Source organism: Antechinus flavipes, chromosome 2, assembly GCF_016432865.1.
Source record: "Antechinus flavipes isolate AdamAnt ecotype Samford, QLD, Australia chromosome 2, AdamAnt_v2, whole genome shotgun sequence".
Classification (NCBI taxonomy): domain Eukaryota; kingdom Metazoa; phylum Chordata; class Mammalia; order Dasyuromorphia; family Dasyuridae; genus Antechinus; species Antechinus flavipes.
Window position 1 is genome coordinate 158671452 of NC_067399.1, and position 17014 is coordinate 158688465.

General features: G+C 35.2%; 1 protein-coding gene across 2 annotated transcripts in view; it reads right to left on the reverse strand.

Annotated features, from left to right (window-relative positions):
* Positions 1 to 17014, reverse strand: part of SLC24A3 (solute carrier family 24 member 3) — a 744046-nt gene that overhangs the window by 88550 nt on the left and 638482 nt on the right. For both annotated transcript variants that reach the window (XM_051975857.1, XM_051975856.1), the window contains exon 8: positions 6168 to 6193. In XM_051975857.1, coding sequence (XP_051831817.1) covers positions 6168 to 6193 — 26 coding nt within the window. The remainder of the gene's footprint in view (positions 1 to 6167; positions 6194 to 17014) is intronic.

Genomic DNA, 17014 nt, shown 5'->3' on the forward strand with positions numbered 1-17014 from the left:
ATAAATTATTTTCCAAATGTGTTCTGATCAGAGCATACTAACAGGAAGGTAGGACCTTTAATTCCCTTAATCTGGACACAATATTTCTAATAAAGGGTATAAGATTGTATTAGCTTTTAGCGGTTGTCACAATGAATTCATATCAGTGTGATAAACTATAATCACAGTTCTTTTCATATATGAAGATAGGATACCTACTGTCTCATGTTTGAACAATTGATTTGTTTTTACCTAAACACAGGCATTTATATTTATCCCTATTGAATTTCTTCTATGATTGGAATAGTTGCTTTGAAAGGTGATGGAGTCTCTCTTCTTGCAGGTTTTAAGGGGAAAATAGCCAACTATTTGTTGAGTATGTTATAATGTGGCTTTATTTCATGTATGGCTTGGACTGGAATGCTCCTGAGGTCCCTTACAATCCTCAAATTTTAGAATTCATTGATAAGATGTTGACCAGATTCTTCAGGGTACTTCCATTTGAAACTTTTTTTCAGTTTTATATCAACTAATTATTCACCATTCTTTATGTGATGATTCTTAGCTAGCTATGACTAAAACTACTATATTATCTGATAATCTAGCTCACATTTCTTTATTCTGCTGATAAGGATATTATAGGACAAATTTTGTCAAATGTCTTGCTGAAATCAAGATATACTGTAGTAGACCTGGGAAACATAATTATGTCACTACTTCACATTTACACTATCATAACCTTATTTTTTCTTTATGATGTGGTGGAGATAATATTGTGAGACAGTGTACTTGTTTTAAATATAAAATTCATGTAAAACCTTCAGGTTTGTGGTTTCTGTCATTTGGAATTCTACACATTTTCTGCTCCCAACTTTTTGAAAACTAGAGCAAAATTTGTCTATCTTCCATCTCCTGTTATCTTTCCCAATGTATATGATTTCTCATGATGATTGTCAGCTTGATTGTATCTGAACATTTTTTTCAGTATCCTGGTTTGTGATTTGTCTGGGCTTGGAGATGAATTCATTTTAAAAAGCGAGGTGCTCTTTTATTCCCATTTGTCCCTCTTGGGTTTCAATTTTCTCAATGATATGTGTTCTACACTTTTCAGGATTCAGATTATTCTTCTTGTTAGAAAAAGATGGAAACAAAATGGAAATCGAGTAGCTTTTCTTTCTTTAGTTCTCTGTAACATTATACCATTTCCCCAAGAATTGGGCTTGTTTTTTCCTTGTTTGACTTCTTGTTTTGAACAGAGTAATGATAGCAAAAAATCTCAACCAAAATTCTTATTAGAGAAACTCCAATTATCTTTTAGTTATGGAATTATACATATTTTTTCCATGAAGCTTTTGTGAATTGCTTAACAATACAATCTGACCATGTTCGATGTTCTTTTATAATGAAGTCAATTTTCCAAGATTTCCATCATTTGGATATCAAGAAACAGAATGAATCCCAGTCCTGATGCTTAACTACCTTATTGACTTTGAGTAGTATTTTCCCCTCTCTGGACCTCACCTTCTTCCTTTATAAAATGGAAGACTTAGATGAAATTATCTCTCAGATTATTTTTAATTCTAAATCCCTTCCAGTTCTAAATTCTATGAATTTATGACCTTTGTTAGTCTGGAATAGGTATTCTAATTTCTTTCTCTGTCATCTCAGCAATGATATTCCAATTAGGTCATTAAGAAATTATGGGTTCAGTAGGCAACACTACATATATACCATGAAGAGTATATCACCCTCCAAAATCTATAAAGAAATAAGACGGACAGATAGGGAAGCAAAAGGTAAGGGAAGCAGACAAGGGAGGGATCCTTGGGTGGGGGGTGGTTAAGTAATAGCAAGGCAAATTATGAAACAAAATTTAATTAAATAGTCAGTAGGGACAGAAAAGACAAGTGTGTATGGGGGCTATATGTGTGTAAGTCTGTAAAAAATGAAATTATCATATGTTATATTTTTAGCATAATTTCACATTTAGTATTTATTTGAAACTTTGAATTTGCTTCATCTTTCTTGTGTCTTGCCTCTGTGCTGGTTTAGAGATACAGAGATCATAGTATTAGAATTTGGAAAGCACCATGCACGTGCTTTCCTTGGTCTTCTTAGATAGTCAGTTTTAAGTTCTCACAATACCACTTTTATTCCATTCTCTCCTTTTATAGTCATCCAAGGAAGGGCTCAACATTGTGTTTCTTCCCTCAGGTTTATGGATTCCTATAGAGCTATATAGTTCCTTAACAAGATTATTCCTGTCCTTCTCATTTCATTAAATCTATTTCTTTTGAACAAGCTATAGTCTTCCAACACAGTTATGAATCTGATTCCACACAGTGATCATATCAGATTGGATCATGATACCTATGAGACTCTATCATTTTGTTTTGTATTTGCAAGTTTGATTTATTTATTAATTGCAAACTATGCAAAGGTGCAGGGTTATTATCCAAAATTATGCAGGTTTCCTTTGAGTTTCTTTCTTGTTATTTTTCTTCTAAAAATTCCTAGGTACTTACCTCTATTATGGTATTTAATTCCATGTCACATTTGAGTCATTTTAATTTTGTTAAGTTTCCCACCTAGCACAGAATCTTAGAGTTGGGAAAATTTTAAGATGCTATCTGTTCTAACCTGTATGAGCAAGTGTACCCCTCTCCATTATCCCTGAGAAGTAGTCATCCTGGAGACTTCCAATGAGAAGAAACAAACTATCTCCTGAGAGAATTCATTTCATTTTTCAGATAGTTCTGACAAGTAGAAAGTGATTGCTCAAATACAGGCTAAAGATCTTTTCCTTTCATTATGAGATACATTAATTCTGTTCATACCAAAAGTCATGGATCAGAAAACCAAATTCAGTTCTTTTGTATCATCTCAATGTTATTCATTCTATAATCATTCTTTCTCTTCCAGATTACAACCTTCAATTGGAAAAAAAAGATAAAAAAAGCATTTCTATTCTTTAATCCTTTAGTTTGTTAGCTATGACTAACAACATTATTCTAAAGAATAATCATTAGATAGATATTTCAGATGTGGGTTGGTTAGTTGTACTGCCTGTGCTTGCAGGTTTCCTCACGAAAAATTCCCAGACCAATGTTTCTCTCTATGATAAGTACTGGTTTGTACTCTAGAATGATTTTGTATTTGGGTACCATGGAAACTACCCACACAATTTTTCTCTGAAAATGACAGCTGTGTGTGTCTCATGATTCAAACACCACCCAAGCTAGAAAATGCGTAACCACGAATTGGCACCCCTTTCTTAGTTAAATATCACCTGTTGAACACCAATTGTATTGCTCATGCCAGGGATTTTGGTTTTTGTTTTCTCCCAAAGAATCTGGAATACTTAGCTGTAGTATTGGGAATTAGACTTTTAACCTTAGACTTTAGGAGATATTACTTTAGGAATGAAAGGGAATGGACACACTCTTATGTTCCAAGAAATATTAAATTACCCAAAAGATAGGATGGGGCTCCTAGAGTAGTGGGTAAGAGAAAACCTTTGGATTTTCAATTCGGCTTTTTATAATGATTCAGCAATGCCATGAATATGGAAGTAACATTTGAGTACTTAAGTAGAGGTGAAGGTGAGTTCAAATGTCACCTTTGATTCAACTTCTCTAAGTATCTTACTTATTTGTAAAATGGAGGTAATGGGGTGGGGAGAAGAGAAGAATATAGAGAATTGCTCATTCTTCTTAGGACTCCTACTGAGCCTAGGAAGTACTAAATCACTCTCTTAGGCTTCTTTTCTTCATAATGAGAAAATCTAATTAATATAGAAAGACACTTTAGAAATTCTGATTTTTGTCTCTTGTAATAGTTTCTTCTTCCTGTCTTCTCTATTATTTATCTTGAGGGGCAGATATTGAGGAAGCCTGATGATGGAACAGTGTTTTCCTTGGAATTATGAAAATCACAGGAGTTCTTATGAACACAATGCATTTTGAAAATATCTACTGTTTCATGTGTTGAAAGGGGTAATTGATAAGTGACTTTGGAGGTTTGTTTTTCCCTAAAATTTTAGAGCAGAAAGAGCTTGAAGATATCATCAATTCTAATACTCTATTTACAGGTGGGGAACCTGAAACCCAGAAAGAATGAACTCTGCTTAGATTTATGAGCTCAATAGTGGTAAGAGCCAGAATTAGAACTCATATCTCCTGATTTCCAGTTCAGTGGTCTTTCTACTATATTGCAGGTACCTCTCTTGTCTTTTTCAATTTAATTTCCTACTACTTTAATCTCAATTCCATATAATAACATACTCCATTGAGTACTCATAGTGTCTTTCCTTGAGAATCTAGCATATTGATGAAATGATATTTCTGGTAAGTCCACTTTGATAAGTCAAATATTTGAGAAAATTTAATTAGATTGTACTATGCACTGAATTTTTATGTCTATCATAGCATATTTGACCTAGTTTAGAACCTTTGTCAAACATGGGGATTTAACCATTTGACTCAAGTGTAATTTTTTTTTGTTTTTCCATTTATTTATCATTGGTTACAAAATGATTTCTTTCTTTCTTTCTTTCTTTCTTTCTTTCTTTCTTTCTTTCTTTCTTTCTTTCTTTCTTTCTTTCTTTCTTTCTTTCTTTCTTTCTTTCTTTCTTCCTTCCTTCTTCCTTTCTTCCTTTCTTCCTTCCTTCTTCCTTCCTTCCTTCCTTCCTTCCTTCCTTCCTTCCTTCCTTCCTTCCTTCCTTCCTTCCTTCCTTCCTTCCAAAAGAGTTGATTTTCTTTTTTTAAAAAAAGCTATAAAAACATTTTGATCATCAAGCATTATTTTAATGAATTAAAGCCAATCAAATTCATGGACTCAGTTTCTTTTAAGAAATAAATGTATCTCCAAATAAAAAGGACATTATTTCTTATTACTAGACTGAAAAGACCCAACTGAAAAGGTACTCACAAGCTTTAAATACTTAGGGCTTTCTTTGTTTTATACAGGACCACAGGTTAGTAGTCCCTACTACATTACCAATTATAAGATAGATGGCTTGAATATAATAATCCAATGAGAGTATAGCCTGAAGTTCTCTTTTACTGCCTTCTTTTTATGAGTTTCATGGATTTATTAATTTTTAATTTTTAAAATTTAATTTATTATATTTAATATTTTCCCCAGTTACATTCAAAAAATTAAAAAAAAATTTTGTTTTAAAGATTTTCAAGTTCTAGGTTCTCTTCCTTATTCTCACTTACAATTAAGAAACCACACGTGAAGTTATACAAAACATTTCCATAAAAGTCAAGTTGTGAAAGAAAACAAAAATCTCCATCCTAATGAAAATAAAAACTCTCAAGAAAAATTAAGTTGAGAGAGAAAGAGAGAGAGATGCTTCAATATGCATTCAGGCATAATCAGTTCCTTCTCTGGATATGGATAGGATTTTTCATTATAAGTCCTTCAGAGCAGTTGTGGATTACTATACTACTGAGAATGAGTCATTTACAGCTGATCATTCCAAAACATTGCTATTACTTTGTATACACTACATTTCACTTTGCTTGAGTTCATGGAGGACTTGTTTTTCCCTGAGAGCATCCGACTCATCATTTCCCATAAAGCAATAATAGTCTATCACAAACACATACCACAGTTTATTGAGCCATTTCTGAATTGATGGGAATCCCCTCAATTTCCATTTTTTTTTGCCCTGAGAAGAGAACTGCTATGAATAATTTTTGTATACATTGGTCATTTTCCTTTTTGTCCCCCAATCTCTTTCAAATCTAGTAATGGTGGTATGAGGTCAAAGGATATGCATGACTTTATAGCCTTTTGGGCACAGATCATATCTTTTGATCATTTATCAATAAATACCTAGCATGGAAGAGCTTCATTTCTTGATGGAGGGTTGCTTGAATGAACAATGGCAACTATATTGTTTCAATTCAACTCAATAAACATTTATTAAATGTCTAGTAAGTATAAGTCACCATGCTAGGTATTGGTGAACATTTTTTTTTAAATTATGGAATTGCTGGAATTAAGCAACTTATATTCTACTGCATTAGGTCAGGGAAAGAGGGCAATACTACATGTATACAGTTAAATAAAATTTGAGGTCTAAGGTGCAAAAATCTTCTTTACATATTTCCTGCCTTTTACTTAGTTGAGCTAATCAAAGAGGAGGAAATTAGAAAGTAGAAAATAATTATACTTACCAAGATACTTTTTCATCATATATAAACTGTGGAGAAAAGAAAAGATATCTTAGTTATGTAATCATAATCAAAGCTACAAATTCTTTACTATGTAATTTACATAAAGTAATAATCAGAACCTGTGGGCAGTAGTACTATGCTAATGGTCCTGGGGTAAGGTTGAGAAAGAGATGGAGATTCAGCTATCTTTGGTATATCCCGATAAGTCAGCCAGTCAATCAATGCTCATTTACTATGTTCAAGACACTGTGTTAAATTCCAGGGAAACAAAGAAAAGCAAAAAAAAAAAATCCTTGCTCACATGGAGCTTACAATCTAATGGAGAAGACTATATGCAAACAACTACATATAAATAAGCTATATAGAGAACAAATGGAAAATAATTAAGAGGAAATATATTAGAATTTAGAGGGATTAGAAAAGACTTCCCATAGAAGATGAAATTTTAATTGGGACTTAAAGGGAGCCAGGGAAATCAGTAATAGCAGTGGAGGAGGGAGAGCCTTTCAGACATAAAAGACAGCTTGAGAAGATTCCTGTAGCTGAGAGACAAAATATCTTGTACAGGTAGGCATTGTCACTGGATAGAAAGGTATGAAGCAGGGTTTTGTATTTGTTCCTAGAGGTGAAAGCAAGCCATTGGAGTTTAAGTACAGAGACTAACATGGTTGGACCTCTGCTTCTGGAAAATCACTTTGGGGGTTGAATGAAAAGTGAGATTTATGCAGATAGACCACCAGCTGGCAATAGTCCAGGTGCAAAGTGATGAGGTCTGTATCAGGGTGGTGTGAGTATCAAAGGAAAGAAGTGAGTCATATTTGATAGATTTGGCAAAGGCAAAATTGAAAAGCCTTAGCAACAGATTTTTTTTGGGGGGGTTAAGAGTGAGGAATTTAGGATGATATTTAGCTTTTAAGCCTGGGAGACTGGTGGCATCTTTGACAATGATAGGGAAGTATGGAAGTGAGGAGAACTTAGGTAATGTGCTTATTTTTGGATGTGGTGAGTTTATGGTGTCTACTGGATATCTAGTTCAAGATGTCTGAAAGGCAATGGAGATACAAGTCTAGAGGTCTCTATTTAGAGATTGATAAATAATTGAAAAATCATTAGCATAGCAATGATACTTAAATTCCTGGGAGCTGCTGAGATCACCAAGTGAAATAGGATAGAGGGAAGAGGAGAAATCACAGGACAGAGACATGGCAGTGGACATGACTTGAATGAAGATCTGGCAAAAGAGAATGAGAAGTGGTCTGTTAGAGAAGATGATAAGCAGGAGAGAGTGATTCTGGAAACTGAGAGAGAAAAGATAATTAAGGAGAAGAGGATGATCAACAGAGCGATCACAAAGGATGAGAGCTGAGGGAAAGCCATTGGGTTTGGTATTAGTAACTTTAGAGAGAGCAGTTTTGGTTGAATAATGAGGTTGAAAGCCAGATTCTAGAGATATTATTAGAGAGTGAGAGGAGAACAGTGGGCACACATATCATAGATAGCTTTCTCAAGGACTTTAGTCACAAAGGACTGAAGCAATATAGTTAGACAGCAGAGATGAAGAAGGATCAAAAGAGGGTTTTTTGAGGTTGGGGAAGACATTAGCATATTTATAACATGATTTTAATTGAAAAAAGATTGAAGATAAGTGAGAAAATGGGGATGATGGAGGGAACAGTCTACAGTAGAATATGGGATAGAGTGCAATTGCTTTGCCTTGGCAAGCTGTATGGCCAGCTCTTTGTGTGAGATGAGTTGAGGAGGAAAAAGTAGAAGAAGTCATCTAAATGATGAGATAAGGCAGAGAGGAGAAGAGGGAGCTCTTGGTTAATGGCCTCAATTTTTCAGTCAAATTTGAGTCTCAACTGAGAGAAGGAAGGGAGAGGGAATCTATGAGAGCTTTAGCGCCTTGATTTTTAGAGATAGCATGAGCTGATAGGAGTAATGTGACCAGGCAATGTGAAAAGAAATTTTAGAAGAGTGAAGAATGTTGTTAAAAACCTGGGCATTGTCAACAAAGTCAACTTAAAAAAAATACACACACACACACACACACACACACACACACACACACATACACACACAAATACACACAAATATATGTTTGCATTTACTCCCCACATACATACTTTTTCCTTCTGTCTTGACAGAAATCTGAGCCTGTTTTCTATATTCCCCTACACCAATAACTAAAAAAGGAACGCTGTTTTCAAACCCCGCAAAATGAATGCTTTGAATCTGAGCTCTATAGTCCCTGGTTTTTGAGGACTTATTAGCAATGGTACCTGTAGAAAAAGCAAGGGAATAGAATAGCTTTTTGGGACCTTAGTTGCTCAGAAGAGCATATGATTTCATCATGAAGACAATTGTCTATATATCTCTCATTGCTCAGTGATTTAGGATGCTCATCTCAGCTAATTAAAGTTGTGATACTCAATCACAAAAGGATTCAGTCAAGGAAACTAAAACAAAAAAAGAATGTGTGTAACTTGCAAGGGCCCTAGAAAAGCTTAGAAGTTCTTCCATTATTGGAAAAAATAAAGATGAGAATCTAGGGGAGGAAAAACACCTTAGGAAAAGAAACCCCATATTCCCCTATATTACCTCTTTCATAAAGAGGAAAGAATGAAAATTGATGGCTCTGAGCAAGTGTTGACTTTATAGTTTTTATCTCATTTCTGTGTTTGCAAAAAGATTCAGTTGTGTGATGATGGAGAGAAGGATTTCTAGGATGAAAATAGGGAAGATCCAAATGGAGTGAGGAGGAATCATTAAAAAAATACTGGAGTTTGTCAAGTCAGCAAAGCCTGCTAACATATCATTTAATACCCATAAGGTATTCATAGCTGTTACTGTTAATCTCTATTAACTCATAGGAAACAAGGAAAAAATGACTGTGATAATTTTAGTGGGAGCACTGTGCTATAATAGACAGAGAGTGAGCGTTGGAGTCACCAAGAGCCATATTTGAATCTATCCTCTGATATAGTCTGTCTATACCCACTCTGGGCAAGTCATTGCATGTTTTAGTACTTCAGAAAATTATCTAAGATTAACTATGAAATTGTAGAATAGTTGTTCATCTGTAGTGGTAAAGTGGATTTCCTCAATGGGAGAAACTTGTGAAATCATTAAATTCAGACAGAATATAGTTCAATGTCAGTGTTTGAGACTATAGTAGAAGAGATCAGCAAACTCTCATTTCATGGCTATATGCACATATGTACATATAGAGAAACATAAAACCATACACATACAACACACACACATATATATATATACATGCACACCCATAATATACATACACACATACAACATACATATACCTACATATATAAAACAAAGAGCCTGACCTGAAGTCTGGGGACAAGTTCCACCTCTGACACAAAGTGACTTGTGATCTTGGGCAAGTTATTTAAGTTCTTAGGACTTTATTATTGTTTTTTAGTTATTTTTAATTATGTTCAACTCTTCATAATCCATTTAGGGTCATGGCAAAGATACTGGAGTAGTCTACTATTTCCTTCTCCAGATCATTTTACAGATAATAGAATTGAGGAAAACAGGTTAAATGACTTGCCCAAGATCATACAACTAGTAATAATCTGAAGAGGCCAGAGGTGAACTCAGATTTTCCTGACTCCAGGCCTGACTCTCTATCTACTGTATCACCTAGCTGCTCTTTAAGGTTTTAAGCAAGTCCCTAACACTTTGAGTGGCAGAGAAGATACCAACTTGCTTTGACAGAGGGAGTTTCCTCTTTTGGGAGTTCTCCACAAATCATAAGTCCGTTCCCTGTCATTATCTCCAGACATACCTAAAGTCTTGGATCATAAAAAATAAATTCTGTTTGACCAACTTAATTTTTTTCTAGCAAAAGGATCTAAGCTATAAATAACATGAAGGGTCTAAATAGATGAGGGCAAAAATTATAGGAAAACTTTGGCTTCCATTTTAGATAACATTTTCACTAAGAAGCAGGAAAAATTGGGTCCATGCTATGAATCTCCCACTGATAGTTGCCTTTGGGCTGTTTTGAGCCCTCCAAGATATGTAGGGACTCCTTGTGCCCTTAAATCAGATGAATGAATCAGATTAGTAAGCCTTTGAGAAGAGAAGAGAATAGATAGCATTTATTATTTATTTAGATTTAGCTATTATTAAATGAAGCTATTAAGTGAAATACAGAAAGATAAAGTCTATAAATTTCAAAAACTTGAAATTTGAGTTTCAAAATTTGAAATTAGAATTAGAGAACACTGACTCATATCATACAAGACTATTGTTAGGGGCATAGAGGGCAATAATCTGTGTTTCAGGATCAACAATGTTATATTCTCCATGGCCTCAAAGCTAAGATCACTGATATAGAGTCAAAAGGAAACTGGGAGACTACTGAGTACTTCTTAAGTTTACAGATGAGAAAACTGAGAATCACAGAGGTAAATGGCTTGTCTGAGGCCATACAAGGAGTAAGCATCAGAGACAGGATTTGAATTCGGGGTCTCTGAATCCAAAATCAGTGTTCTTTCCATAGAACTATGCTGCTATTTAATATATTGCTTTTTAACACAAAATGACTACATTGATGAAGTTTTAATAACTTATTAGATGACAAAGTTAATACATTTGTGCTTGAACTATGAAAACCTAAGTTCAAGTGTTGCCTGACACACTCTAGCTTTGTTATTAAGGTACAACCACAGATGCCACTGTGAAACTCTCAGATTGTAAATGATAGTTGAGATATTGCTCAGATCAGTGGAGAAAGATTTCATACCAAGGATTTCTCCCTAGTGAAATCACAGTTCTGGACTAATAATACTAGCTATTATTATGAGAGCAGGATTCATGGTGACTTCAATAAACTAAAGAAATGTTTTATGAAAAAGAGAATAAAGCTGAATAGGGGCAAAGAGCAGATTTTAAGTTATAGACAAGACAACCAGTTACTGAATGGCAAGGGGAATAAGAGAGGTAGAGGAAGCAGGTCTGAACAACCACTGTCAAAGATAAAGATGGTTTGGAAACTTTCAGATGATTGAAGAATTTTTTTCACTTTCTGTCTATGTGTCTGGCATGTAGATCTGTTATCAGTGACCGTAAAGTGAATGTGAATCAGTTGCTAAGAAAGCTGACAGATTTCTATACCTAAAACAGAATGCCTTCATGACATTGTCTCAGTTGGATCATAACACAGCAGAACGAGGCAGTAATCCTTTGAGTTTACTTGGAATCAGCCATGACCTTATTGGAATGCTGTGCCTATATTTTAAAGAAGAGTAGCAGGAGAAATTAATAAAATATACCAAAGAGGAACCAAATTGATGAGATGTGAAGATGTCATATGGAAAGGATATTTATGGAAGTAGATTTGCTGGTTTAGAACACAGAAGCCTAAAGGGGGTTTACTAACTACATTTAATTTTATATTTTAAAAAGCTATTATGAAGGGAATGTGGAAGTGTCATCATCTTGTCTAAAGCAGTTTGACTCAAAGGACATTGGTTCAAAATAGCAGAAAGGAAGGTTTTTCAGATAGGAAAAAAATAACCTATGAATGTGATTAATCATTAGAACTGGATACAGATGTAATTATGAAAATACTGTCCCCCAAAAAACTTTTAAAATACACTAGAAAAACATGTTCACTCTCACACACATACACACATATAATGTGCATGTGTTTTTATATATGTATATATAATATGGGTGTAACTAGATCTATTTAATATAATATATAATGTGCATGTGTTTGCATATATGTATATATAATATGGATGTAACTAGATCTATTTAATATAATATATAATGTGCATGTGTTTGCATATATGTATAGATAATATAGATGTAACTAGATCTATTTAACTTTACAGATAATAAGATTTCACATGTAAAGAATTCTTCACAAATCTTGCTTTTACATACATAAAACACATTATTTCATTTACTTTTCATAATAGCCCTTTGGGTCATCAGAGTAGCTACTTCCATTCTCCTTTGTAGATGAAGTGATTGGGATCTAGAAAGATTAAGGGTCCTGCCCAAAGTCACATAATCTATAAGCAATAAATCATGGACTCAAATTATTTTCTTCTCATTTTCCTTTTATGACACTATGTTGTTTATCCTGTGAATCTTTGTGGAAAAGTTGGGGGAAATTTCTTCTTGCTTCGTTATTCTTTCATTCAACTGTGTGTGTGTGTGTGTGTGTGTGTGTGTGTATGTAAACTGTAGCTACTAGTACAAGCTAAAACGATACTATTGGAGAAGACATGTGTAGCCATCTTTTAAGACAGGAATAACTTGTATAAAACACCAGCCACAGTAACCACTAGATGGCTCTCATGTTCTGTCCCCCTTTATTTCTAGCTTAAGACCCATCATAGTAAGGTTGAAATGGAAGTATTCCAGGCTCTGTTTCTCAGCCCCATTAAGTTTCCTATAGGGAGGGAGAGGCCTCTGCAATTTGACAGGCCCACCAGCTGGTTGCTCCAAGTCCCTGAGGACTAAAAACCTCCTGAAATAGCCTTCAGCTAACCCATCACTGTCACAGCGAGATGTGACATTTCAGAAGCATGTCATTGCACAGGACATCAACCTTGGGAGACAGACCCTGCATCTCACACTGATGTGCTCAATCATCATGTTCTGTTGCAAGCTTGTTATCTTATTTTTTTTTTGGCCCAGTCAAATAACCCAGCCCTTTTTTGAATAGATTTCCAACTTTCAAAAGCAAATGTTGAGTAAGAGTCTCTATTCCTTGTATTCTCCTGGGAATGTTTGGGACTAGGCAATAAGATCAGTATAGTTCAGTAGCCCATAGATTAGATATTCTGATACCATTCAATGCTAAGGGTGAGCCTGGCCAGAGAGTCTCTCCTTAAGAACTAAGGATCAGGGCATAGACCCAAAATATAAAAAATTGCTTAGTCGAAGCTCCTCATTTTTTAGGTTACTGATTTCCAGAGAGAAGAGGATTTCTCCAGGTCACACAGATAATAAGAAGCAAAGTCAAGTTGTGAATCAAAGTATTCCAACTCCAAATGTAGTACTTTTACCACCATACCATTCTATCTTTCAGGTATCCAACTATTATATTATCCCAGGGTCATCTATTCATTTGATTAATGTTCCCCTTTCCTATTCTCCTTACAAATTAGGGGTCCTAACTCTGAGATATCACTGCACACCTGTCAGATTGGCTAAGATGACAGGAAAAAATAATGATGAATGTTGGAGGGGATGCGGGAAAACGGGGACACTGATGCATTGTTGGTGGAGTTGTGAACGAATCCAGCCATTCTGGAGAGCGATCTGGAATTATGCCCAAAAAGTTATCAAACTGTGCATACCCTTTGATCCAGCAGTGTTTCTATTGGGCTTATACCCCAAAGAGATACTAAAAAAGGGAAGGGGACCTGTATGTGCCAAAATGTTTGTAGCAGCCCTGTTTGTAGTGGCTAGAAACTGGAACATGAATGGATGCCCATCAATTGGAGAATGGCTGGGTAAATTGTGGTATATGAATGTTATGGAATATTATTGCTCTGTAAGGAATGACCAGCAGGATGAATACAGAGAGGCTTGGAGAGACCTACATGGACTGATGCTAAGTGAGATGAGCAGAACCAGGAGATCATTATACACTTTGACAACGATATTGTATGAGGATGTATTCTGATGGAAGTGGATTTCTCTGACAAAGAGACTTAACTGAGTTTCATTGGAGAAATGATGGACAGAAACAGCTACACCCAAAGAAGGAATACTGGGAAATGAATGTGAACTATTTGCATTTTTGATTTTCTTCCCGAGTTTTTTTACCTTCTGAATCCAATTCTCCCTGTGCAACAAGAGAACTGTTCGGTTCTGCAAATATGTATTGTATCTAGGATATACTGCAACATGTTTAGCATATATAGGACTGCTTGCCATCCTGGGGGGGGGAGGAGGGAGGGAGGGGAAAAAACGAAACATAAGTGATTGCAAGGGATAATGTCGTGTAGAAATTATCCTGGCATGGATTCTGTCAATGCGAAGTTATTATTAAATAAAATAAAATTTATATATAAAAAAAACAAAAACAAATTAGGGGTCCTGAAAACCAAAAGTTCTTAAACTTTACTCAGTCTTTGAAATGTATTAGGAAGGCCAGAGATGAAGTGACAGCAAGGGTAAAGTGGTAGTTCTTTGCCTTATTTACTCCTGGATTCTACATAGGGTCCAGCCAGGCTTGCATTATGTTAAACTAAACCATGCTTAGGCCACTTCTGGCTGTATTCTCATTATATGTTGACTTGATAGGAGAAACCTCTAATAGCCCTTCTCCCATTCCCATTCTCACCTGTTAACTTTGCTTGACCCAAGCCAGGTTATAGAGTATGTATCATGTTGAACCCACTGAAATAATCTTGTATTGGTAATACTGGGATAAGGGAGAAGCAATGCTATGAAGTAACAGAAGGAGCCCTAAAATTTGGGTAAAGAGGATCTGGGTCCTCTAGATATCCAAACTCTACTATCTTTGTCACTTTGGGCAAGTTGTCTCAGTTTAAAAAAATAATCTGCAAAATGAGGATAGGTGGTACATTGGATAGAATGTAAAATATAGAGAGACAGAGAGACTTGAATTCAAATCTGGCTCAGACACTTACTAGCTGTATGATCATGGGCAAGTCACTTAACTCTGTTAACCCCAGTTTCCTCATTTGTAAAATGAGCTGAAGGAGGAAATGACAAACCATTCTAGTATCTTTGCCAAGAAAACCTCAAATTGGGTCATGAAGAATTGGATATGACTGAAATGATTGAAATATAGTAGAAATGAGGATGATGAACTTTAGATGATAACTAATGCTCTTTCCATGTCTGAATTCTATGGCCCATCTATTTCTCACTGGAGGAAAGAAGAATCTGACTCTTTGTGGGTATGGATCAGGTCTTTTGTCTCTTTATTATTTTCCACAGTCCATAACACAATGAATTGAACATAGTGCCTAATAAACATTTATAAACTGATCCAAATCAATAGGTGGGTTTATTATTCACCAACTCCTGGTGAATCTATTTTTTTTTGGGGGGGGCAAAGATACTGGAATGGTTTTCCATTTCCTTCTCCAGCTCATTTTACAGATGAGGAAACTGAGGCAAACAGGGTTAAAGGACTTGCCCTTTACTTACTTTACTTTACTTACAATTAGTAAGTGTCTGAGGCTGGATTTGAATACAGGAAGATGAGTTTTCCTGATTCCAGATTCTAATCCCCATGCAATAATACAAATCACCAGAAGAGGTCACTCTCAAAGAGAGTCTTTGGGGGAAATAAGTTCAAGGATATGATGAGCTATTCAATTTAGTTCTTCACTTTTTCCCCATCTAGCATTGTTTTTATTTTATTTTTCAAGAAAAAACATTTACTTTTTCTCTTTTTTCTCCTTCTTATAAAAAAGAAACAATAACCTCTATAATAATTATGTGCAGTCAAGTAAAACAAATTCCTTCATTGCCCATGTCCAAAAATGTAAATTCTCTTCAAATAAACACTTACAAAATCCACTCTATGCTAAGAACTGTGCTAAGTGCTGGGGAGTCTAAGAATGACAGTCACTGCCTCCTATGAGTTTATTCTGATTTACAAGAATAAGCAGAAATTAAGACAGAGTGTGATACTTCAATTTGTATAAGACACATTCAGCACACCTGACCCACACTTTGTATAGCCTCTGGTGTGATAGTTACAAAGGAAAGATCCAAACAAAATGCAGTAGGAATATCAAAGAAGTAAGATAACACTATCAACTTGGAGTTTGCTAGGAGGAGAACAAAGCAGACTTCATAGAAGAGGCACCTGAGTCACATGAAAGAAAAGAAGGATTCATAAAGGCCCATATGGAGAATAAAATACAGCCCCTGCAAATGCAGGGAGGCTGGAGATAACATTTTTGGTTTTAATAGCTAGTTGTCCAATTTGATGGGAATGTAGAAAGTGTAAAAGTGAGTAATATGAAGTAGGCAGGTAACCTTTCTGACATGTCTGGGCTGGTAATTCGGTTAGCAGGACTTCGTGCTAATGAAGCCTGATTTTGTTCCTTATATATAACTTTGATTTCATAAAGATAGGAATCATTCTACAGATTGTACAACTGAATCCACCCATGTATCTTGTGAATATGTACAATTAATCACTGAATGATATATTTGCAGAGTTGAAAGGGCACTCAGTTATCATCTAATTTCACCCATGCATGAAAAAGAATCTACTCCCTACCTCCCCACAATTGCAACATAGTTGTCAAAGGGTTATCCAGGCAAAGCTTGAAAACATGAAAACCTCTAGTAAGGGAGAAGATAAAACATATGCAGGCAGCAGATCCTGTTGGGGATCACTTCCTTAGAAAACTTTTTCTTATATCAAGTCTATGTTTGTTTCTTTTCAGCTTTCACCCATTGTTCCTTCTTTTGCTTTCTCCTCACTTCTCTATTATGCTTCTCTCTAATGTGTTAAACATCCTCAGTTTCTTTGATTAATCCCCATATGATATAAACTAAAAGGCTTTTGCCTCCTTAACCATTTTCTTCTGGATTGCAAATTTCCAGGTGACAAGCATGTAAACTCATATTCTAGCCATATCACTCTATTCCTGATGACTATGTAGCAGATACAACCATATTTGGAGAAGCTGCCATTGTCTCTCCTTTTTATATAAGAAATTACCTGGAGCCTCAGCTGCCATGGAAGTATTTGACAAATAGAATGCTGAACTTACCACTAGGACTTGATTGATATGTTCCTATGTACTTTTATTTAAGATATACTTTGGCTGATATGCTTTTTCTTTCAATTTTGC